This window comes from Diadema antillarum, unplaced genomic scaffold (assembly GCF_040938485.1).
Source record: "Diadema antillarum isolate AM-2024a unplaced genomic scaffold, OU_Dant_1.0 seq00000563_RagTag, whole genome shotgun sequence".
In the NCBI taxonomy this organism is placed as follows: Eukaryota; Metazoa; Echinodermata; class Echinoidea; order Diadematoida; family Diadematidae; genus Diadema; species Diadema antillarum.
In genome coordinates, this window is record NW_027271502.1 from 2950674 (window position 1) to 2975928 (window position 25255).

The following is a 25255-nucleotide window of genomic DNA, read 5'->3' on the forward strand; positions in this document are numbered from 1 at the left end:
CTTAGCTCTATAACGTCTCATTCTAGAGAAGATTTTTAAAGATTCCTTCATTTTGGGGGTTTGGGCCCCCCTGGGGGCCCCCTGGGTGGGGCATGGTGCCCATATTAACAAATTGAGATCCTATCCCCCTAGGGATGCTACCTGCCAAGTTTGGTGAAAACGGGTCATGGGGTTCTCAAGAAGAAGATAAAAATGTACAATTCAGGTCCCATTAGGACCCCGCCTCACCCCCATTCCCCTGGGTCCCAAGGGGGGCACCCCTGATTCTGCCATGAACAAACTTGAAAGTGCAGTCATCAATGTACAAACTCATAGTATTAACTTAGCTCTATAACTTCTGGTTCTAGAGAAGAAGATTTTTACAGATTCCTTAATTTTGGGGCATTTGGGCCCCTTGGGGCCCCCCTGGGTGGGGCATGGTGCCCATTTTCCCAAACTGAGTTCCTAACCCCCTAGGGATGCTACCTGCCAAGTTTGGTGAAAATGGGTCATGGGGTTTTCAAGAAGAAGATGAAAATGTACAATTTAGGCCCCATTAGAACCCCTCCCCACCCCCTCCCCTGGGTCCCAAGGGGGGCACCCTTGATTCTGCCATGAACAAACTTGAAACTACAGTCATCAATGTACTAACTCATAGTACTAACTTAGCTCTATCACTTCTGGTTCTAGAGAAGAAGATTTTTACAGATTCCTTAATTTTTGGGGGGTTTGGGCCCCCTGGGGGCCCCCTGGGTGGGGCATGGTGCCCATTTTAACAAATTGAGTTCCTAACCCCCTAGGGATGCTACCTGCCAAGTTTGATGAAAATCGGTCTCGGGGTTTTCAAGAAGAAGATGAAAATGTAAAAAGTTTACGCACGACGGACGACGGACGACGGACGACGGACGACGCACGACGCACGACGCACGACGGACGCCGGACGCCGGACGAAGGGCGATCGCAATAGCTCACTTGAGCCTTTGGCTCAGGTGAGCTAAAAAGTGTAAATTCAGCATCAAATAATGTAATTTTACCATATCATTTTAACCTTGACATTTGCCCTCTGACCCCAAATTTCCAATGAGAATCAATGTTAGGCAATACATGTATAGACCCAAAACTTTCCCTAGAGAATCTTAATTTGGTAATACATGTATACACTCAGTTTCATAAAAATACATTCAAGCATTGCAGAGATAAATGGCAAAACAGCAAAATTTTAACAATGACCTTGACCTTTGACCTTGATTCTGTGAGCCCTAAAGTGTATGCAATGTAGGCACAGTCTTGTCACCTCATACATACATACATACATGTGCCAACTTTCATTTGGATACCTAAAACAGTTCCTATGTTGTGCACATTGATTACAGACAGACAGACAAACGGACGGACGGACAACCTAAAAACAATGCTTCCAGCACCACTTTGTGATGGGGCATAAAAACTTGCTGTAAGTGTCTTAAGTGTACAACTACGGCAATACACTCAAAAGAGAAGGACAAGCACAGAGCAACCATAATCACACTATCTTAAAACACCAATCAACACCATGTGGTATTACAAAGTAAGCACATGAAAGAAATACATGAGCAAGCCTGCATGGAAAGGAACTTTACAACTCTTGGGACCAAATATGAGAGAAAATCACCAAGTAGCATTCTCTAACCAAAAGAAATCTTTTGACACAGGCAGAATATGAGGATTGGAGTGGGAGGAAAATGGATTGATACCAAAGGAACATCATGAAATCATGAAATCATGAAACAACAATAACTGTGCGTAGGTCGAAAGGATTGACTGGGGTTCGCACAGGTGACACTGTTAAGTACAGTAGTTGACGGGTAACAGCAAATACGCGAAAATGCAAAGTGATTTCAAGCTTGTTGACATTCAGTCAGCTGTTAAGCCCTTTGTGTGAAGACGATGTGTTGATCAAGTTACATAGCGTGTGTCCTAGTTTCCAAGGGCATTGCAGCTTGGCAAATCAAGGGAATACGAAAAAGAAAAATGCCTAAATTACCAGTTATCCTAACAGCATGAACATCGGTGTGTTGTGTGAAACAAACTTAAATAACTACAACCATTTTTTAAAAACTTTATGCTCACTGTACGCCAGCAAAAACATGTCATTAAAAAATCCACTCAAGTTTAGTTAAATGAAATTATGTCAAAGAAAGCAAACATCTACGCTCATTTACATGCAAACTACATCATTTGCCATGATTCTAATCAGGCATTCCTTACATATCCTTAATATCTGACATTATTAATCACCATATAGGTCCATTTCAAACCTAACCGCACGTCAAATTACATTAGTCTTACACCTCTTGGCATATTATAGGATCTGAGACACATATAAAATGACATACTAGGCTCTCTCACTTAAAAGCTGTGGTTTGTGGTTAAATTGCAATATTATGAGATAAACTGAGAGAGCACTACTACATACAGTAGAACATTGACATCACTAATTTGGGAAGGCATACAATTGTTCATATCCCTTGTACTGATCCTCCAGAAATATGATAGGTCCAACAACATACATGGGTGTACCCTTCACTTCATATTCTCTAGCACAGTATTTCTGAACATTATTCAGGCAAAACGTTCCAAAATATTTTGTTGGTCTTGTGCTGAAATAATCACAAGAGAAATATATTTACTGCTACAGAGAATATGAAATATTTCTACGAAAACTGCACATATCAATCACGATAACATCTATTTCATGAGAAGCATGATAAATTTTGTTGAAAGTGGGAAGTGCAATAATAATCAAGCTGTACCTTTGCACTGTCCAGTCCTGCCATCCAGTATGTAGCCAAGGTCGCAGGGATTAGTGAAAGTGTCACAAGTCTCACAAGTGTCGCCCCATCCTTGACCAATGGTTGAACAACAGAGGGCCTTGGTACACTGGATGCCTTCAATGACGGCTGAGCAGAAGCCGTTCTGGGCCTGTAAGTAGCAGGGACCAGTCCTGTAATCTGGTGGGAGGCAATCCATCAGTCAGTGAGTATGATATTCCTCTGCTCCAAGAAATCATTTTCCGTGGTTACAGCAATATAACCACTTCATATATCACAAAATTTATGCAAGCACACACACCATTTCTTGAATTGAAAACAAAATCACCTAGACATGTATGGCACATGTCATAAACAGAACCTTTTTCTTCCATGGACCAGGTAGATTTGTTGAAAACAATTCATTTTTTATCCTCATCAAAATGAAAATATTCAGAGGAATCTGAACAATCACTGAGCAATACATTGCACTGACACTTAAAAATTGTGAGTGATAAACTCCTTGTCAATGGATGTAGCAGTTATAAATTGTGAAAATGTCGCACTCAACCAAAAAAACTGTTTTGTTTTTTTATTAAATGCAACAGATACAGCAATACGCTTAATGTGACTCTGAATCTTAAATCAACAATGCCTCTTAAATCTATATAAAAGTTATGTAAATGCAAGTATACCCTTCCACCCTTAAAACAACAACAACAAAACACACAACCTAAATATATGTCTTCATATAATGCAAGAAATGGTTAAAAAGAGACATTAATATGCAAATAAGCTGATGGGGTGGGGATGGGGAGGAACGAGAGGAGGAAAAGATAAGAGGTGTGTGGGTGGTTTCCCTAACCATTGAACAGGCTCTAAAGGACACATGCCCCTTTCGATAGCCTGCACAGAAAAAAACTAGAAATGTCGCTATGGCGACTGATGCCTCCGCCATAATGCACGATTCTCCCAACAGGCGTATAGTACAATGTCTTCACAATGTGTGATCCATGACAGTTTCACATAACTGGCAAAATATTGATATGACAGGTTTGTCAGAAATGACTTGAATGTTCACTTTCCTTGAACTGGGTTTGCTATAACTGTCGAAGAGTGCAGGTACACATATTTTGGGAAGTGAGAATTTTTACTTGAATTCTGATGGACCCTTTTATAAGTTTATGCATTGAGTAATTTCCAAGGTATGAAGAAAGAATGTAATTGCAGTACAAAATAGTTTTTTTTTTTTTTTTTTGGGGGGGGCATTGAAACCTGGCCTTTGACCCTTAACCTTTGACCTTTGACATTCTGGCTGGAAATTTCCTGGAGAATCTCCATCAGGTAATGCATGTATATATTAAGTTTGAAAACTAATAATGCAAGCATTTCATATACTAGTGTATGAGGGAAATAGTAAAATATTGAGGAGTTGACCTTGACCTTTGACCCCATGACTATTGACCTATGACCCGTAAATTCCCTAGATAATCTCTGCCAGTCAGTACATGCGTATGTACCAAGTTCCATGAAGATACATTGAACCATTTGTGAGAAAAGTGATATTACATTTTCACCTAACCTTTGACCTTTTGACCTTTGACCTTATGACATGAAACTCTCTCTGGAGAATCTTTATGCAGTAGTACATGTCTACACCAAGTTTCAAGAAAATACCTTAGGGCATTGCATAGACATTGGGGGAATAGCAACATTTTTAGCATTTGACCTTGACCTTTTGACCTTTGACCTCTTGCCAATGTCACTAAAATCTACTCAAGTAATTGCCCCATCATATATCATCCTTGGACCAAGTTTGGTGAAAGCTGCTTCATCCAGTTTTGAGTTATCACGTAAACAGATAAATTTCAGGATTTGACCTTGATCTTTGACCTTTGACCTTAGTCCGATTTCACTAAAAAACTAATAAAGTAATTGTCCCATCATACATCATCCTCCGACAAAGTTTGGTGAAATCTGCTCAATCCAGTCTTGAGTTATCGCGTAAACGGATACAATTTCATGATTTGACCTTGACCTTTGACCTTTGACCTTTGGCGGATTTCACCCAAAATCTAATCAACTAGTTGCCCCATCATACTTCATACTTGGACCAAGTTTGGTAGAATTCAAGTCAATATTACTTAAGTTATCGCGTAAACGAAAGCGGACGGACGTACGGACGTACAGACGTACGTACGGACGTACGTACGGACGTACGTACGGACGGACGGACAACCCGAAAACATAATGCCTCCGGCACCACTTCGTGGCGGAGGCATAAAAAATAATACAATAGTAATAATTTAAAACAGAGGGGCGTTAAGGGTGAGGTAACCCTACCAAGTCTATTGCAAATGGTTTGGCAGCTACATCTATGTCAGCTTTCCCTGTTTCAGCAGATGGGAAAGCTATAATAGCTGTATCGATGACACATATGGCAAAAGGGGGAACACACAGGAAATGATTACCACACATTTGACCTTGGGGAAAACTCGCTAAATCGCAATTATTGAATAAAAAGAGGCCGTTGGCTGATTTCCATGACTCCACTCCATGCCGCTGCATTCCTGGCAGTGCCTGGACAACATACAGTTTTTGTGCTGGTGTGTTTTGCAACAATCAATGAGTAACTTCAGATTTGCTATTGCCTTTTATCCCAACAGCAAGGTAGTGTAGTGAACATGACATTGTAACAAAGTCTGGAGTTTGATATTCAAATTCATGAAATTTTTCCGTCGAGATGTTTTCATTGCAACTGAATGACAAAGTGCCCTACATTGACGTAAATATAATCAGATAATTGATGTAATCAGTTGCAAAGTCTGGAATGTTAAAAAAAAAATGTTGCAAGACCAAAAAAAAAAAAATGCCTTTCATTATGACAATATAAGTTCATACAATCATCTCTCATGTGAGCATGATAGCATTTTTGGGAGCCTCCAATGAACTTAAAGGGACTGTACAGTACTAGTTGAGGTAGGGATTCATGTTTTGAACATTCCTAAGTGAGATAATGAAAAGCCTCTTATGAAATATGAAAGAGCATGTAATTTTAAGAAGGATTTAACATTTATTTGATGAAACTTGGTTTTCAAATGGCTGAGATTTAAAAAAAGTGCTAATAAAAAAAGGCGACATGCCACAACTTTATTAGGATCTCTTTCTTTCACCTTGTTTTTGGATATCTCAGTCATTTCAAAACCGATTTCGTCGAATAAACTTTTGATACCCCTTAGAACTGCATGCTCTTTGACATCTCATAGAGTGGTTTCTGAATATCTCGCAAAATGTTAAAAGCTAAATCTTCACCTCAACCAGAACTGAACACACCCTTTAATATACAGAAAGGGGCTGGGATGCATTCTTAAAGACTGACTATAAACTAATTGGTTTCAATGTCCTTCAAAAGTGACACATTATACTGAGTCAGAACACCGTTTATACCCATGGAGCTATGTTGCTCCATGGTATACCAATGGGTCCTATTGGTAATCGTTTAGAGCGACAATTGACTAAACTACCTTCTTATGTAATCTAGACTTTAATAGCTCAGATTGTAGATGTCATTCTTTGATGTATCTATTCACACATCTGCCTGTCAAGCTATTTCTTGTAACATTTCATTGATTATGACTGCTGCACCATGACCCCTGTGTACACGCAACCCGGTTAGCAGTCTTTTGTGCGAATGAAGCCACAAAGTAATAGGCCTACTTCTTTGCTCTCAGCAGGCAATGAATCAATGGCGTTCCGGAACATGACTGGCTTGGAATGATTTGGGTCTTTGGTGATACATTTTGAATTTGGCATTTACTTAAAAAGAACAAAAAACAATTAGCTTTTTGTCAACTTTTGACTGGTATCCTTAAAGTGAAAACATAGTTCTGGTAAGGGTTTGAGAACCTGTCTTGCACCATTTCATATTTGCTTGCAATATATCGAAAGAGTCTACCAAGAAACTTACCTGGCTGACGCGATTTGCCGGGATGATGAGTTGTTTTGGAGTATTTTGTGATAAAAAATAAAAGTCGGCATACTTTTATTCCACAAGGGTCCAGGCTAACTCAGTCTCAGGGACAACTTGGCCCTATTTCACACAATTTACACGCAGTTCGTGATCGCCATATTTTATACATAGGTGCATGTTCATTTTGTATGTGTGCCAAAGAGGTTCTTTGATGCGTGCGTTGTATCAACTATCAACTCCAGCCCATAACTGCAACCAGCAAGAACGCGAAGCTAGCTCCCACAGTACAACACTGCACAATCCAGAGGGACAACTCAGCCCCGCCGTCAAGGTGAGGCCTAGTTGTCCTCGAGTCCGAGTTAGCCTGACCCCATACTGGGTAATATTTCACATTTTCATTGTTACCCAATGAATATCTTGTTACTACAGCATTATTCCACAAATTTCTTAGGCATACGTGTACATCTTGGGGCGAAATTCGACAATTCTGGGGGCGAAATTTGACAATTCTGCAGGCGAACCAGAAGTACAGTATGTTCTACCTTTAATCTCCCCCCCCCCCTGTAACACATGTTCATAATGTGGTCCCTTTACTGATATAGAGTACATTATTATGCCTAAATGCATTTTGAGCGCAGACATCTCGTGGCTTGTGGAAGTCAAAGGGTTAATGTCTCTCACCTGTCTGGCATTGGCTTCCACCGAAACCATGAGGACAGGAACACCTGTTTCCTCCGCTGCATTGACCGCCGTTCTGACATGGAGGATTGCACACAGCTGAGACAAAACAAAAACAATGGCCGGTAATAGACAAGTGATATTACCCCTTATCAATCTTAATTTCTTCCTGCAATCAGTCACTTTCCCCTGTGTGTATAGACTATCCTCAGTCAGACACAGCAATGAGTTGAAACGAAACACACACACACAGACACAGACACATACCGATATATGCACATACTTGCACTCTTTAGTAAAGGGGGTATGAAAATAAAGGCTGTAGTGGTTCAAAGCACATAGCACATTGGAGATAACAGATTTGCACTGTATCATCAGAGCAAGCAAGTATGCTTTAAATTACATACTTTCCTGATTCCTTCACTAGACATTTTCCTATAAATATTTTGACAAGGCAATCAGTTGTGTGCAATGTCGGGGGGGGGGGGGGGGGAGAAACATTCACAATGAGTTATTTTGTCAGTTGAATTACTATATATATCTTTAACCTTGTTTCCCTGGTGAGACATTGTTATGACAGCAAAAAGTACATGCTACAAAAGTAGAAGGTAAAGACAGCCCCTCATAGTGACTATTTTTACTTGACATGTTTACTCAATTTTGTATTACAGCACTCATTAAACACAGGCATCATAGGTGATTGGCATTTCCATGCTACGTGGTTAACGATCCAGTGAGCCGTAAAAGATGGAAACAAACTCATAACAAAAACGTCTACATGCCATAACTTTATTAAGGACAACCCAGTAGGAGAACATGGATTTTTTTAATCTGCAGACTGACATAGAAGCCATTCAGTATATGAGCTTACTAAGCAAGTACGAGAACATGACGCACAGTTAAGTAAAGCACTGCAAAACAGGAAATAAGAAAGGAATGAAACCTCCGGTATCTGGTGTTATTTGCAAGCAACCTTCAAATGGTGATAATGTGATTTTGTTGATCTAGCTGGGAGTGTGCTGTATGTGGCATTATGTTCGAGCCACAGAATCACTTGTGTTTGAATGTTATAACAGTGTTCTGATAATGCATCTTAGGACACTACTTAAGTCCATTTGCACATCAGGGCCTCATTACATAAAAGATGTTAGGATAGTAACTCTTGTAGAAGTGGCAAATTCCCATAGCAACAGCCAATCAGGAAGCTGGATTCCTGTCATTACCATGACAATTGCCATTCCAGCAACAGTTGCTATATCAACTTTTATGAAATGGGGCCCAGATATAACGCACACAAACTCACACACACTCTCTCTCCTTATAACAATAAGGGACAAATGTATGATCATGATGTTAATGAAATCTCACTAGTGCTGTTCAACTTCCTTTTCCTCTAAAAACTAACAAAGAAGTATACAACTGAGAATTAACTCCAAGAGTAAATACCTGTGGTCAAGGAACGATTTTCTAGTGGGAGCTTTGCCCATAAAAATGTTACAAATAGCTATCATAATTAAAGATGCATTGATGTAATTTTTCTGTAATTCCCCCCCCCCCCCAAAATGAAAACAAGAGACCCGCGGGTCTAGCGCTCACCTGAGTATCGCAAGTTCACCTTTCACGCAGTCACTAATCTCAATTATTCACAGCTCTACCAAAATTTGACCAGGCATTCTCAAGTAGAAGATGAAAATGTACAATAAGGGCCCAATTTTTTTAAGATTCCTTAATTTGGGGGGATTGGGGCCCCCTGGGGCCCTCTGGGTGGGGCATGGTGCCCATTTTGATAAATTGAGATCCTGACCCCCTAGGGATGCTACCTGCCCAGTTTGACAAAAATCCATCATGAGGTTTTCAGGAAGAAGATGAAAATGTACAATTCAGGCCCCCATTTGGACCCTTCCAACCACCACCCCCCCCCCCCCCCTACCCAAGAGGGGCACCCCTGGATCTCCTACGAACAAACTTGAAACTACAGTCATTAATGTACTCACTCATAGTATTATCTCAGCTCTATATATAACTTCTGATTCTAGAGAAGATTTATAAAGATTCCTTCATTTGGGGGATTTGGGACCCCTGGGGGCCCCTTGGGTGGGGCATGGTGCCCATTTTAACAAATTGAGATCCTAACCCCCTAGGGATGCTACCTGCCAAGTTTGGTGAAAATAGGTCATGGGGTTCTCAAGAAGAAGATAAAAATGTACAATTTAGGCCCCATTAGGACCCCTCCTCACCCCCTCCCCTGGGTCCCAAGGGGGGCACCCCTGATTCTGCCATGAACAAACTTGAAACTACAGTCATCAATGTACTAACTCATAGTATTAACTTAGCTCTATCACTTCTGGTTCTAGAGAAGAAGATTTTTAGAGATATTCCTTAATTTTGGGGGGTTTGGGCCCCCTGGGGGCCCCCTGGGTGGGGCATGGTGCCCATTTTCACAAATTGAGTTCCTAACCCCCTAGGGATGCTACCTACCAAGTTTGGTGAAAATGGGTCATGGGGTTCTCAAGAAGACGATGAAAATGTACAATTTAGGCCCCATTAGAACCCTTCCCCACCCCCCTCCCCTGGGTCCCAAGGGGGGCACCCCTGATTCTGCCATGAACAAACTTAAAACTACAGTCATCAATGTACTAACTCATAGTATTAACTTAGCTCTATCACTTCTGGTTCTAGAGAAGAAGATTTTTACAGATTCCTTAATTTTGGGGGGTTTGGGCCCCCCTGGGGGCCCCCTGGGTGGGGCATGGTGCCCATTTTAACAAATTGAGTTCCTAACCCCCTAGGGATGCTACCTGCCAAGTTTGATGAAAATCGGTAAAAGTTTACGCACGACGCACGACGGACGACGGACGACGGACGACGCACGACGCACGACGCACGACGGACGCCGGACGAAGGGCGATCACAATAGCTCACTTGAGCCTTTGGCTCAGGTGAGCTAAAAATGGAAGAGAAAACAGATGACAAAAGCGTTAAAACAACTCACGGAATTGGCAGGATTCTCCTGCGAATCCACTTGGACAGCTGCAGGTACCTCCCCGACAATGGCCGCCATTCAGGCACTGAGTTTGGCATCGGTTTCCACCTGCATGCATTGGCAACATTAATTCTTTAATAAATCAACTTCACCCAGACTTCATTCATTTTTATGTATCATTTGATACTTTGTAGCTCACACCACACATTTGTGATGGCTGTTACAGTATAATAATTACTGAGAGATCTGGGCCCCGTTGCTAGAAACTTTGCGTTTAAACGCAACTTGCAACCGATTGTCACTGGCCAATCAAAATCATTGTTGCATGCAGGTCTTCTTAATAGGGCAGACCCTGAGCCAATCAGAATGGTTGTTTCAAAATTAGCAATTATTTGCAATTGATTGCAACTTTCTTGCAACGGGGCCCAGCTGGTCACATAAAGGGATATGGTAGTGCTCATTCTATAGATTTCATGAAACTGTTTTGTGCAAGTGAATATTGAGCCAAGTCATGCCTATAGCCTATATCACAGGAGTATCAAGCATTATTGTGTTGAGCTTCCCTTGTTTTCCCTTTTTTGATGATCAAAAAGCATCATGACAACCATCATACATCATACAGTATGTCTACACATTACAAATGCAATGCCATTCTACATCTGTATTTTCAAGTCATATCAATTTAAAAAAAAAATACATAAATTTGTACAAACTGAAATAAAATACATATATTAAGATAAGATTGTTAAAGGGTCTTATCACATCCTCATAAAAAAAAGAGTCTCTTGAAGACCCTAAGCCTGCAAACAAAGCTACACTTGATTTCCCTTTATGATATAAACAAAATAAAAAATTAATAACAACACAAAAAATTATTTACATCAAATTATTGAAGAGTTGAAATAATGTGGGAAAGTTAATTGCTATGACTGGAGATGCTGCAGTTGCTACATTATCGACCAATAACACTCATCGAATTAATACCTATATAGGCGTGATATCATCGTCATCTCATCTAATTAATGTAGACTATGTGCTTGAAACTATTGTCACTTTTGACGTGATAACATGACATTTTTAACTTCCGTAAACTTATGGGGAGATTTATGCCTCTTTCAACATTCTGTTCGACTTTAAAAGTCAACTTGAAATATGGACTGGATTGCTTAAAAGAAAAAGAAAAAAGACCTTCACTGCTCAGATCAACACACTTCTCACATGAAAAAAAAAACAACAACTAACAAACAACACACAACTATGACATCATTATAACCTCAAAACCCGATCAATTTGAATTTCCTGGTGCCCTGCAACTTTGTAGACTGCATGGGTGCCACATTGCCTAGTCTAGCCATAGGCTAGACGCAGATATCTCTTTGCCATTTGCCTTTGTCTTGACCACAAATAAAAAAGTTTGTTCCCTAGGGGGATTCATCATATTGACACCCAGCAAATCTGGAACCATGTAGACCACTTTAAGTGAGTTGAGATCTACCGAAGATGTAACGTTAGACAGTTTTGTCACTGTCAGCAGCTAAATGTACAGACACAGTATTATTACTCTACTGCAGTACCACGAGCTGTTTTGTTTTTCTGAATACAATGCAACCGACTTTGAGACAACCAATGGCAATATTTACAGCAAGCCTGCAGTTTGCACTTCTAACTGTTAACGTTAATCACTGACTTATTGTACTGTACGGTAGGCCCTGCTAGACTCTCATGTTAGCAATCTACTGCAGACCTTCCAATTTGTTCTATTTCTGTCAGTAACAAGTTACCGTACTACATTAGAACAAAGGATCATCGATAAGAATCTTCCTTTCTTGGTATTTGAACCTTCACTTACGGAATTTCTATGTCTAGCTGCACGACTCTAAGTCCGGATCTACAGTATAGTCAAGCACTGCCATTTACTGGTGCTGCTCTGCTGCACTGTAAAACCAGACAGCAACGCCGGTAGGTGCGCCGCCTGCCGCCGCCATCCACAGCATCATAGTGGTGCACTAGCTAGTTGAAACACTGACCTATGTTGGTGTAGGTCAGTGAGTTGAACACGTGTACTTTGACCAAAGACTCGTGTTGGATCTTTGACACGACACCGAGTACTACCGACCGACCGACCGACCTACGATTAAAAGTGTACTGAAAAGAGTACACAACGCGCAACTTTATGGATCCGCGACGTTAATCCTACGATGCCCTCGGATTAGGAAAAAAAAAATGTAGGGACAGCTAGGTGTAAACGTTTCTGGTTAAACTACTAGGTGTTGTAAAGAAAAAAAAACATTTCCCACTTTTGATCCTTAATATTTCAAAAACTATATATCAGATAACACTAACATCGATATGAGCAATAGCTGAATAGTATACAATTTTGTTGGAGGCAATTTCAAAATGACAGCATAATTCAATTTCATTAAATTAAAAATTAATTTTTCAGTTAGGTTTCAGATTTTGCTCTATTTTCAACCCTCTGTAGGGCCTACAAAACTTTAACTTTGCACACTTCAGGAAGTCAATTGGTGTGTATGGGAGTGTACCAGTTGACACCCCGCAGACAATGATCCTGGACAATGACCGTATTCTGAGAGCTTATTAAGTGTCTGATTAGCACTTAATTACCGAATTGGTATTCTGAGAGCATGATTAAGTAGGGGGTATATTAACTACCATAGCAACAAGCGTTTTGGCGGGAAGGACCTACGCGTTTGCGCGTATCAATGCGCGCGCACCTCTGAGAGGACTTAATCACAGAGTTAATTACGAATCGGTATTCTGAGGGTGTAATTAAGTATGAAAGTTAATGGAAAACTTAATGATACCAAAGAGTGTCATTAACTACTCCGATATCACGCAATACATCGTGTTTTCTCTGCCACAACGATGCTTACCGTCTTCGGTAACCGAAGAGCGGTTGAATGTTGTTATCGTGGTATCCGTAGAATTCAGAGAAAAAAAGAAATATAGCCAATCTTCGAGGAATTTTGTCATTTTATGTGAGCAAAGAGGTTGAGATCTTCGCGTGCGTAGGTGAGGGGTTGTAATCAAATACCGGAGTGTGCGCACGGAGCTCTTGGGTTGTAATTACAGGGGGCGTGGAGGAGCGCGCATTGAGGGCATATTTTGCGCGTATAGTCATCATTTTGGCTTCTAACAATGCGTGTGATTGGATGGAATAACAATTAGATGGGAGGGACCTAAGATAATTACAGGGGACTTAATCATACCTTAATTACGCCCTCAGAATACCGATTTTGCCCATGATTAAGGGCCTATTAACTTCACGACTTAATCACGCGAAGTTAATTACAGACTTAATTACGACCTCAGAATACCACTCCAGGATTTGAATGCTCCATTATTTGTTCATGAGACTGAATTCAACTATCACAACTACTGTAATCTTTATTTATTCTGAAATGTGGTGTATGCAAGCACGTCGTGGAAACATGTGCTTACTTTTTTCATGTGCATGCATTTCACCCTTTGCTAAGAATCAGACTATATAGTGCCCAGGCAATCCATCATGAATGATAGCATTCATGTGCCTCAGAGCAGAGCTCTGAACAGGTATCCAGGTCGATAGTGCCCAGGCAATCCATCATGAATGATAGCATTCATGTGCCTCAGAGCAGAGCTCTGAACAGGTGGTATCCAGGTCCATTGTTCAGGGTCATTGTAAATACACACTCACATACACATCATTAGTTCCTGGGTAAAGTTCAGGTTTTGAACAGAGGGTTGAAATTTGATCAAAATCTGGAATCCAACTTTGAAATTAATCATGGATTTCATGAAACTGATCTAGGTTTTCATATTCAAATCACCTCCAACGAAATTGCACACTATTCAGCTAATACTCATATCAATGACAGTTTTACCTGATTATTTTTCGAGCTATTAAGCATCAAAAGGGGGAAATGTTTTTTATAACACCTAGTGAGAGCAGAGGTGACTAAAAATAGTTTTAGAGGCACCGAGGCCCACAGTTCTAACCAGAAACTCGAATTCGGCAGCGTAGCCCTTTATATTTTGGATCAAAAAAATTAAACCAAAGAAGGGGAAAATGAGGCGAGAAATTGTGTGATAGATGCAATGTTAATATTGTAGTGGAGGGATCCTGCAGTGACCGTACAAGGCAGCAGCAGGGCACATGACCATACACGAAAAAGTCAGCTTGCAGTGTCAAAATTGCTTTGTAAATCTATGTCACAATTGCCTTGTGACGTCATTTCACAAATAACTTTTTTGTGTTAAAAATAGGCCCTAATAACACCTGATGTCATCAAAAGTGACATCATATTTCAAATAGAGCATCAAACAGGCCAAGATTCTGAATTAGTTGAAAATGTACATAATCACGTGAGAAGCTCTGTCAACCAATCGCTCGGGGATTAATTTTTTATCCAAAATATAAACATTTACAGTGGTCGTCCAACCCGGGAGGAGGCTCGTCAGATCTAAAGCTGCCAAACGGCGCTGTCGATATTTAAGACGTTCAAATGGTCAGGCTATCCTACCCAAATGGATGTAAAATATTGTCTTAGTTGTAGGCCTATAGCCACACGGTATTTCATTAAAAACAGGGAATAGTTTCCCTTCTCGAAATTGGATAGCGATGTATAAGTCGTCGGGCAAACACTATGAACAGAAAAGTATTCAACTTTTATGTAATGATTATATTGTTAAATGACATTTTGTATCATAGCATGTCCAAAATGCGTATCAACATAGCAAATTGCCATGCAATGCCAGCAAAATTATTTCCCGAAGAACATACAAGTCTGCAAGCGTATAAAACTGTACATAACAAAAGATTAGGGGCAATTCCGTATGGGAAGGGCAAAAACAGCAAAATTCAAAGTAAAGTAAATGCTCAGAAATTTAAGTTTCCCATACAGACGGATTGTAGTATTTACGGAAACAAAAAACCCTTTTCCAAATTCCAATAACTTTCCCGTTTTTGTTCTACACACTTTTAAAGTTGAAGGACTGTTTATTGTATTTATCTAAAACTTTACAATATCAAATGAAAATTTAAAAGGAAACAACTTAAATATATCTCTGCTTTATCCATACTTCCACATTTTCCTTGTTATGCTTCAATAATCACATTTTATTAAGCATTCTTTCAGTCACTCTCATTATGATATTTCTTTGAGAAATTTTCAAAATCTACTGACAAATTGACGTAATTCCGTTACTATGAAATTGAAAAAAGTTTTCTCCTGAACAAACTAATCACTGATTTTTTTTTCTCCGCTTATAATTTTTTTCTCTACATAATTATGACTCCCTGAAAACTCACAAAACATTTTGTGAAATATCTCCTTTAGTTCTGCTGTAATTGTGGTAACGGAATTACATGGTAACGGAATTACACGCACATCTAATATGGAAAAGAGTGACATAACCTACTTTCATGCCAATATTGCATATGAAGTGTTCATGAAATAGCTTCAGGGCATTATCCTTGAGCTTAATGGAGTTAGTGATTGGCAGTAAAGGAGTGAAAGTTGAAATATAAGTATGATGCAGTGACATGACTAAGCATAGCTGGATGCCTCTGACAGTGAGTCCTGACACCAGGGTATATGCTTGACAAGACTATGTGCTTGAAGTCTCCTCCCTACTTTCACCTTTTCTCACGTACAAGAACTACATGGAGACTGTGCTAACTGATCATGATTTAGGTGTGCTAAAGATACTCATTCTTAAATGTTAAAAATCATACTGAATTCTGAGATATCACTATATTTTCTTGCTAAAATACTCTCTAAAAAAAATCGAGTGAAAATATTCACTCCTAAAAGAGTGAATACAAAAAAAGAGTGAATTTGGAGTGAAATTGGAGTGAATTTTGAGTGAAAATGTTCATTTTCACTCGTTTTAGAGTGACCTCAGGGATCACTCCAAAATCTTCGAGTGATCCCTGAGGTCACTCCAAAATGAGTGAAAATGAACATTTTCACTCAAAATTCACTCCAATTTCACTCTAAATTCACTCTTTTTTGTTTTCACTCTTTTAAGAGTGAATATTTTCACTCGATTTTTTAGAGAGAGTATACATGGTTTGTGGCAAAATCTAAGTATAGTGCTGAGGGACTATTGAATGGGTGTGATGCAGCATAAATTGAACAAAGGTTGAAAGAAGAGGAAGGACATAGGATTTCTTTAGAAGGAAAAGAGAGCACTGCTACTAACAGAGAGAAATGAACAGGAGAATTTTTGTGAGGAGAGAATATTTAAGAGAAGGATCTAGACAGAAGTCATAAATTGACATAGGATGCCCACTGAATGTGACACCTTTGATCTTTCTGTATGCTAAAGACTTTATTAAGACTAAGTCGATAGTCTGACCTTTTATTTAACATGTCCTGTTTTCATCCTCAAGCCCTTTACCTTTAATGGTAGGTGTGTATGACTATGACCTTCTTTCATCTGTTTCTTAGATCTTTCCTCCACAGAGACACATTATTTTGATCTTTATGCCCCGTTGCTACAGAGCATCTGCTACCCTTTGAAATTTGTTCTTTAATCCTTTTTAAAAGGAATAAAGACAAAAACACCATTTGTGATGAACATTGTACTAAAACCAATCGGTTATTGTGATAGAGCTCTGAAATGTAACATTTAGGCCTATACTTCCCGTCCTAAGAAGATTTTATATAAAGTCAATGAGCTTCTGCTTGTACCTTTATTCTTCGTGTTACCACATGCTGTACAATCCAGTTTCCTTAGTGCCATTACAGTGTATTTTATCATTTGCTTTTAGGCAGTCAAAATACCACTTACTGCAAAAGAGGAGATACATTGTACACACTTCTTGTGAGTGAATACAACATGGCAACACTCGGGAAGAGACAATTGTCAAAGTCAAGAAGAAAGACAGAGGCAGGATACTTGTAGGAAATTTATAGGCCAAGTCATGAATACAGTCAAAGATCAAATCACTGGCATATTTCTGAAGACGTCATTTGGAAAATATGTGTGGTCAGAAGTAAATACTAACATTGTTCGCAGGTTGAATAATCTGGCTCTGTAACACAGTGAGCTGCAGATGGATAAAAGAGGCCCTCTCACCTTTAAACATGAATTTACAGAATTTGATGAACTCACTCTAATGGTTCAAAAAGTTGTAGTTTGTTAGAGTCATTTTACTGTATTCTATATTTTCCTTTTAGTTTAGTTCATTTCATTTTTGTAGGCCGAAGTAGGACTTTCATTGTGAAGTAATTATCAAAGTATGCACTACATTGTATATCAGGAGGAAACTTCAGCTATTAGTAAAAATAATGTCACAAGTTTTTAGTGATTAATATAAGCAGGCTTTCAAGCGGGATAATGTAAAAAAGTAGGAATAAAGTAAGAACAAAATCTCTAAAAAAGTAGGAAAAAGTAGGGACATAAGAGGGAAAAAGTAGGGCATTAAAGAAAAAAAGTAGGAATAAGTCAGGACATGTGCAGGCTTTTTGGAGTAGTTTTCGTCGATACTCACCAGAACTCTTGATGTTACATGTACTTAATTTGTACTCACAACCCTGCTGTCCAAGCCTCACTTTTGCTCCTGGGAGAGCCTGGTAATTTTGAGCGATGATGAGAGCTGGTTGAGCACTGCTCCAAGTCCTACGCTGCAATATCAGTGGGATCAATCACATCTGCACAGGAGCAAAAGCTGAGGCTGGCAGCAGTCGTGTGTTATCCCTCTTTCATGCTGAAGAGGCTCTCCCCACCAGTAAGAATCTGCAACTAGAGTCTACTCATCATTTCTAAATATAAATTATTCAAGTAGCCTTGCACACTTTTTTTTTTGCGGGGTTTTTCACCAAAAAAGTAGGAAAAAGTAGGAAAAAGTAGGATTTTGAGCAAAAAAGTAGGAAAAGTAGGGACAGCAGTAAAAAAGTAGGAAAAAGTAGGAAAAGTAGGGCCACTTGAAAGCCTGTAAAGCCACAACGTATATGATTGAGCACTGGTGCAGTAATAATCATATAAGAAAACTTTCTTTTCAATTTATGATTGAATTGTAATTTGTTATCTTTGTTATTGAACCACATGTCTGCATCTTTTCACTTAACAAATTAAAAGTTTCAGGCATCCTTTGTGTTCATCCTTGATATTCAACATTATGTTCTAGATGGGTCCGCACACTGTGCTCTTGCACTGTAAATTGGCACTTTATGATTTAGATTTAAATTCAGTGTCAATCCAGACAGTTTTTTATTCTTTTCTTGTGCCTGTGCACATAATATTTATGTCCAACAGTTGTAAGTAATTCACACATATATTATCAATAATTGGCATATTTAGGAACAAGAAAACAGAGAAAGGTGTCTCGCATGATATTAACAAAAGAAATACAAGAAAACTTGAGTATTGTTGACTGGATTTATGGAATTCTATTTGTGTAGGGCTATTGTAGCGTAATTCCTTACCGTGTGTCTTAGATGTAATTTTCCTACGTAGCGTGAAATTCTGAACTTGAAAATAGACAAATCTTGATGGATGTGGTACTTACAAGTTAAGAGATCTTGGTTGACATAGTTACAACTTCAAATCACAGTCGTTAGTATGAAAATTTTATGTTTTTTGACAATAAAAACTCATTTGACACCTATACACTAGTAGCAGTTTCAGGTTAAAGGTTAGAGATTATTTAGGGGTTATATTTAGCTGAAGGCATAAACAATCTTTATTAAAACATTTCAGAATAAATGAGTGCAAAGAATTTATATTTTTTCCAGTGTATTTCAGAAGGCGTAATTCCATTACCATTTGTGTTATTCCGTTGTCACTGACTTTACAGGGAAAAAGCCTGCTGCCAAGAAAATGTGATGAAATATTTGAAAAACAATCCATCTAAGTTGAAGTTGACACAATCAATGATGAAATCAGACAACAACCTATAGTGTATGTGTTATAGATTTCAGAGAAATTACTCCCAAAGTCAGGGTTTAAGTTGTGACCAAGTTTCTGGTAATTCCGTTACCATCGCACATAGACCTCCTTTGTAACCAATCAAGTGAGAACATTTAACAAATTTGTATTTGGGGTGATAGTGTGAGTAACTTTGCATCTTTTAAATGTATCAAGAGAAGGCTAAGTAATCAATCCAGTGTACAGGGGGAAAGAATCTGAGCCAAAATTCTCTGATTTGTAATTCCGTTACCACGAAATTGCCCTTAGGCTAACGAGTGAATCAAGTAACGGCGTAGGCGACGATAACACAGTACTTTTTACGCCTTTAGGGACCGCTGTCTGGAAAAAAAAAAAACCCTTTCTTTCCTTTGAACAAAAAAAAAAGAAAGATCGTTTGAGAGTGGGTGTATAGGCATGCAGAACACCCTCTCTTCTTTACCAACTTTGGCAACGATACAAAATTGGGGTAGGATATTTCATTTGGTTTGATCGCCTCCGATATAAGATAATAGGATGATTTAACCTCAGTCCTCTGGAACAAATAGGCCTATGCAGTCAGCGGGGTGCGATCTTTGGAAAATCCTTGAATAATTTCTGCTTTTCAGCCACCTTTTTTTTCACGTCGGTCCAGCTTAACATGCGTACACTCACTGTACAGTATCATTTCATGTTCAAGAAAAGGCAACCAACGTTTACGAATCACAACGTGATAGCTCCAGGGGAGGATCCAGGAATTCCGTAAACGGAGGGCGCACGCGCCCCGCCCCCATTTTTTTCTTTTCATTTCTTCTGTTTCAACAAAAAGTAAAGGGGGGGGGGGGGGATGCGCCCGGTGCGGTCCTCCCTGGATCCGCCACTGTAGCTCTGATGGGTGCACGTCACGAGTTCGACATCCACGTCGAAGCAAACCGCCTACGAGTCATACAGCCCACGAGTTATACAGCCCACGAGTCATACAGGCTACGGTTCGACACTAAGCAAACAAGGCCCACGAGACAGACACATAAAGCCCCGTGTTGCAAAGTCGAACTCGTGGGCTGTTATACCTAGTGTCGAATTCATGAGCTGTATGACTGTTGGGCTGTATGTCTCGTGGGTTGTATGGACCTTTTTTTTCCAATGTCGAACTCGTGGGCTGTATGACTCGTGGGATGACCTCGCTCTGATGGATGGCCGGCTGTGGATAGGCAGAGCAAGTCAATGAATCAACGACCTAGTGTGGCTCAGTGGATATAGGACCACGGGCTGTCAATCACGAGGTCTAGGGTTCGACTTCCCTGTCTGCAACGGCTGTTCCCCTTGGCAGGACACTTTATCAATGGCTGTATTATAGACCTCCCCGTGGTTGCTTGTTCCCAGCATCCATTACATTGCATCCTTTGCGGTCATGCAAAACGATCTAATTCAAATCATACCAGTTTGAAAAGGAGGGGTTGGGGTAATATGACTGGCAATGTCAAAGAACAAAAGTAACTTTTTAAAAAGTAGGAGTAGTTCTCACTATTCATAGCAAAAATAATTTCTCAGGTGAATTATTTCAGTAATGGAAAAAGAAGAAAAAAGCAATCTTAAATGTGGGTTATATATTGCATTTTTGACCCTTTAAAAACTGAAATTGAAGGAGAGAGAGAGAGAGAGAGAGAGAGAATTATATGATCTCACCGCCAGCACTGATTCCATCACATCCGCTGACGGAGATACTACCATCGGCACAGGAGCACGAGTTTGGACGATGACAGTTACCTGTGCCGCAATTTCGGCAAATAGCTGCAAGAAAAATTGGAACACGAAGACCAAGATCTCACCGTATTATATCATCACAAGTCATAATAATCACGAACAATATCTTCAAGGTATTTGATGGTGCTTTACCAATGCATGTTAACATTTAACTCATTACTCCACGTATTTCAGCATCCGCCCCGAAAGGTTGAGGCGTTGGCTTCTCGGGTCGTCCGTCCGTCTCTATAATAAACTAGACTTGGAATTTGTCAACACTGACAAAATTTAGGTGATCCGATTTTTTTTTTAATCAATGATTCGAGTCCTGATCGCAATACAGGCATGACCATATAGGTTTCATCTGTGTTTAGAGACATTGGCCGTGTCTCGCTCTTTGAGAAAATATGAAAAAGTCAAGTTCGGCTAGGTTGACCCATTTCACTTATTTTCAGTCCTCACGCGAAATCAGTGTGTGCGACATTATGTTCGTTTTGAGGTGCACGGTCACATTTGACCATTGACCCCACTTTGCACAGCCAAGATGGCATCTGAGAAAAAAGTGGTTATTTTGTGAAATGATCCTGGTAATGTGGTCTTTGTGTGTGCAAAATATGGGAAAGATAGGACTTGTATTCACCAAGATACAGGATGATACACTTATGACCTTTGACCCTAATTTACCTACCCAAGATGGTGTTCGATCAAGTAGTTGTTACCTTATAAAATAATGTACGTGACATGAACTAAACATGTGCAAAATATGGGGGTACTAGGGAATGTCTTTCATGTGTTATTGCAAAGAAATTTGCAAAAAGAGAGAAATATAAAAATACATCGAAGCTAAGCTTTAATTTAAGCGAAGTTTTTCGACGTAATTTCAACGTTGTATGAAAAAACGGAGGATACGTTTCCGATAGCGCAAAGTCTCAGCTACAACATATTAAAATCTGGGAGAAATTCAGCGTAGGATAAGTGAGATAGTGCTCGATAAAGACAGTCATGTTAATTTTCATTTCACGAAAAACTGCACTCCCATAGAGATAACTCGCAAATGGGTCAAATTCGACAAGGTTACCTTCAATCTATTTTTACGAGGTGAAGACTTCATCCAGCGAAATATTTGATTGATAAAAACTGATAGAGCATTAAATAAGCTACAGCATACTGAAATCTGGGTGAAAATTGGCCAAGGATAAGTGAGATACGCTCGAGTAAACTTGAAATTTGATGACGTCATTTTGAAAATTTACTTTTTTTTCCTTATTAAGAAATTTGATATCTTTTCATCATTTTTCCAGCATCGCCAACCCATGGAATGACATGTACAACTCATCAGCTTTCAAAATATGTAAGGAAAATGGGGGGTCATTGTCCATCCTGGCGAGTAAATTTGGATTTAAAATCGGCGGTTTTTTGACATTGTTGCACTGTATATCGCCATTGACGCGCGCGCGGAATATCAACTTTGACGGGCCCGTATGACGTCATATTGAGTCGGATTGACTTGAAACTTGGTAGAAATATTCCTTGACATTTCAGGCATCCGATAAGTGTAAAAAAAACGGGAAATTTCTATTGCATATGAGCTGTGCGTGCGTATATGTGCGCGCGCGTACGCGTCCGTCCAATTTTTTCAATTTTTCAAAAAATGCTCCAAATGGTCTGAAACGTGTGCAAAAAAAATTTGAGCTTGATTGGAGCATACAAATATTTCAACGCGCGCGTACGCGCACGTTTTAAAAGTAAATATGAATTTTGAGAACATGTGTAGGATCAGCTTGACTTGAACTTTATGTGACGTAAATTTCATTGAAAAATGCCATTACATTAATGAGATATGAATGAAAATGTGTTTTCATATAATGACGTCATAGTGACGTCACGGTCGACTGATCACAATGATTTTACTTGATCTGTCGTCTTTGGGACACGATACATATATGGTATAAGTTTGACATTGATAGGAAGAGCACTTTCTGAGCTAATCGAAACGCAACTTTTGTCCAGAAAGAAAGAAAGACGAAGAACAAAGAATTCGTATAGATACAGAAGGTGATCCGAAGGATACTCTGATCACCTAATTATAGTCTGTCCATCCCATCCAGATCTCGTTATTGTGATTGAGATTTAAAAAAATCTGTCGTTATAATGCCTTTAAATTTGGCAAAATTATTCAGTCTCTTGGGCATCATCTCACCATGATGTAGCACTAGCAAAGGATGAGTACGACAGAGATCAATTACAACACGAGTAAAGACGGTCATAGGACACTTTGGTACTGTGTGCTGAGGACACTACATCATCACCCCACACCCGTCTTTCGTTTCGCTCCTCCAGAGGCTACTAAAGAAATATACTTGGCAATAATAGCATCAGCAGTGTGAGGGAGCAGTTACTATAATCAAGTTGTTTCTCGAGAATTAGCACCCCATGAGCTCAGCGAGTTGTTGTGCTATCTTTAGCATAAGTTCCTGGTCCACTGAGACGGGAAAGAGCTACAAGTATGTCTACTTCATAGGCACGACCATGCAGAACGACGATGGTCCTATTTTAGTCATACTTACGAGTCACACACATCTTGTTTTTAGGGTCCAGACGCCAGCCCGGGCAGCAATATGAGTAAAACCTCATCCCACACACGTTAGGCCTACAAGACAAAGCAGTTGAAAAGAAAGCATACGTTAGGCGTACCATGATATGAATATTACAAGTCATCGAGGCAGAGTTTATCTATTTAAAATCAAAGTTGAAGAATCGTTGTCACCATTCTATAGAACGGCAAAGCCAACAATCGCTTTAATACTGCAGAGCGCAAAGTGCAAACTGCTGCGAAGTGGACATCGGAATATAAAAGTGCCAGATTCTTTTCGATGTGAGACCATAACACTGTATATGCATGTATCAGATATGATGAATAGATCATCCAATATTTGAGTATTCTGTAGGCCTACTATCTATATCCACTCATTTAAAGGCGCATGTAACATGCAGAAATACATTTCTGTACAAATTTTGAATATCATATATATGATTATCAATATCTTTAGAACCATGTACAAAATTATAAATCTTATGACTAGCATCCTATCAGCGGCATATAGCACGAAAAGATTAATACTAATTAAAAATGTGGCACGATAACACCGTCTACAGCAATTCAGAATAGCTTAGACTTACAAAGAGAACGAAAAAAAAAACACCATAATGTATTATGATAAAACATTTCAGGTAAAGGAAAAAAAGAAAAAGAAAGTGACACGGTACGCAATGGGTGCTTTCGTGATAACAAAACCTGTCATTGACTTAAGAAACCAAGCACAGTGTTACCGCATTTCTGGTCTCCACCAGGCATTTCGTTATTTAACATCAAACTTTGCATTACCTATAACATGGAGGTATATATCCTTGGTAATAGCTACTGTATGTTAGAATCAGGCATGAGTTACATAGATATGAATAGTATTCGCCCATAACTGGCCAGCGTTGATGATAATGATCCCAGAAACAAGCGCTGATAAAGTTATCTACAGAATAAATTTTCATGCATAGCTTTTAAAACAGTACAGAATCAGTAAGGATCTTATCTATGATAGACAATCCCAAATTAAACCAGTACATCGATAGATGCAATTTTGATATAGGTCCTACATGTAGGTCTTGTTATCACGTACTAGTAACTGAATACTCCTGTTTGCTTCCTAATGACTGCTTTGGCGACGAATATATTCGAACATCGATACGCTTGTGATTTTACGCGCTTCTTGGGGCACGTAAATGCATATCCCAGAGTGGGAACATACATAGTGCAGTTTATTCGCCTTTCAACCATTTAATATCTAGGTGAAACACACGTCATATCAAGCACATGTGTTTACTACAGGACTGTCACTGAATTTTGCAGTGAAGAATGAAAACAACAACAACAACAACAACGAAATGCACTGGAATATTTTAAACACATACTTAAATGGATGGAAACAAGATAAAAACAAAAAAAAATAAAAATAAAAATAGGAACGGGAGTGGGGTGGGGGCATTTGCTTTACCACCAAGGAGACGTATGTAACAGAGTTGTAACAGATTGCCAGGATTTTTGGGGGAAAACAGCCGTGCCCCTTTTCCCAGTTTTCAAGCTGTTCAGTTGAATTTGAGCATTTGAAGAGGGTATATTAAACACGAACATCAATACTGTTTATATATGACATTCGTCTGTGC

At 39.4% G+C, this 25255-nt stretch overlaps 1 protein-coding gene across 1 annotated transcript in view; it reads right to left on the reverse strand.

Annotated features, from left to right (window-relative positions):
- LOC139735080 (fibrillin-1-like) overlaps positions 1–25255 on the reverse strand; it is a 137481-nt gene that overhangs the window by 79172 nt on the left and 33054 nt on the right. The window contains exons 3-7 of the mRNA XM_071645852.1: positions 23605–23687; positions 20981–21085; positions 10409–10507; positions 7420–7515; positions 2772–2969 (exon numbers count right to left, since the gene is read on the reverse strand). Coding sequence (XP_071501953.1) covers positions 2772–2969; positions 7420–7515; positions 10409–10507; positions 20981–21085; positions 23605–23687 — 581 coding nt within the window. The remainder of the gene's footprint in view (positions 1–2771; positions 2970–7419; positions 7516–10408; positions 10508–20980; positions 21086–23604; positions 23688–25255) is intronic.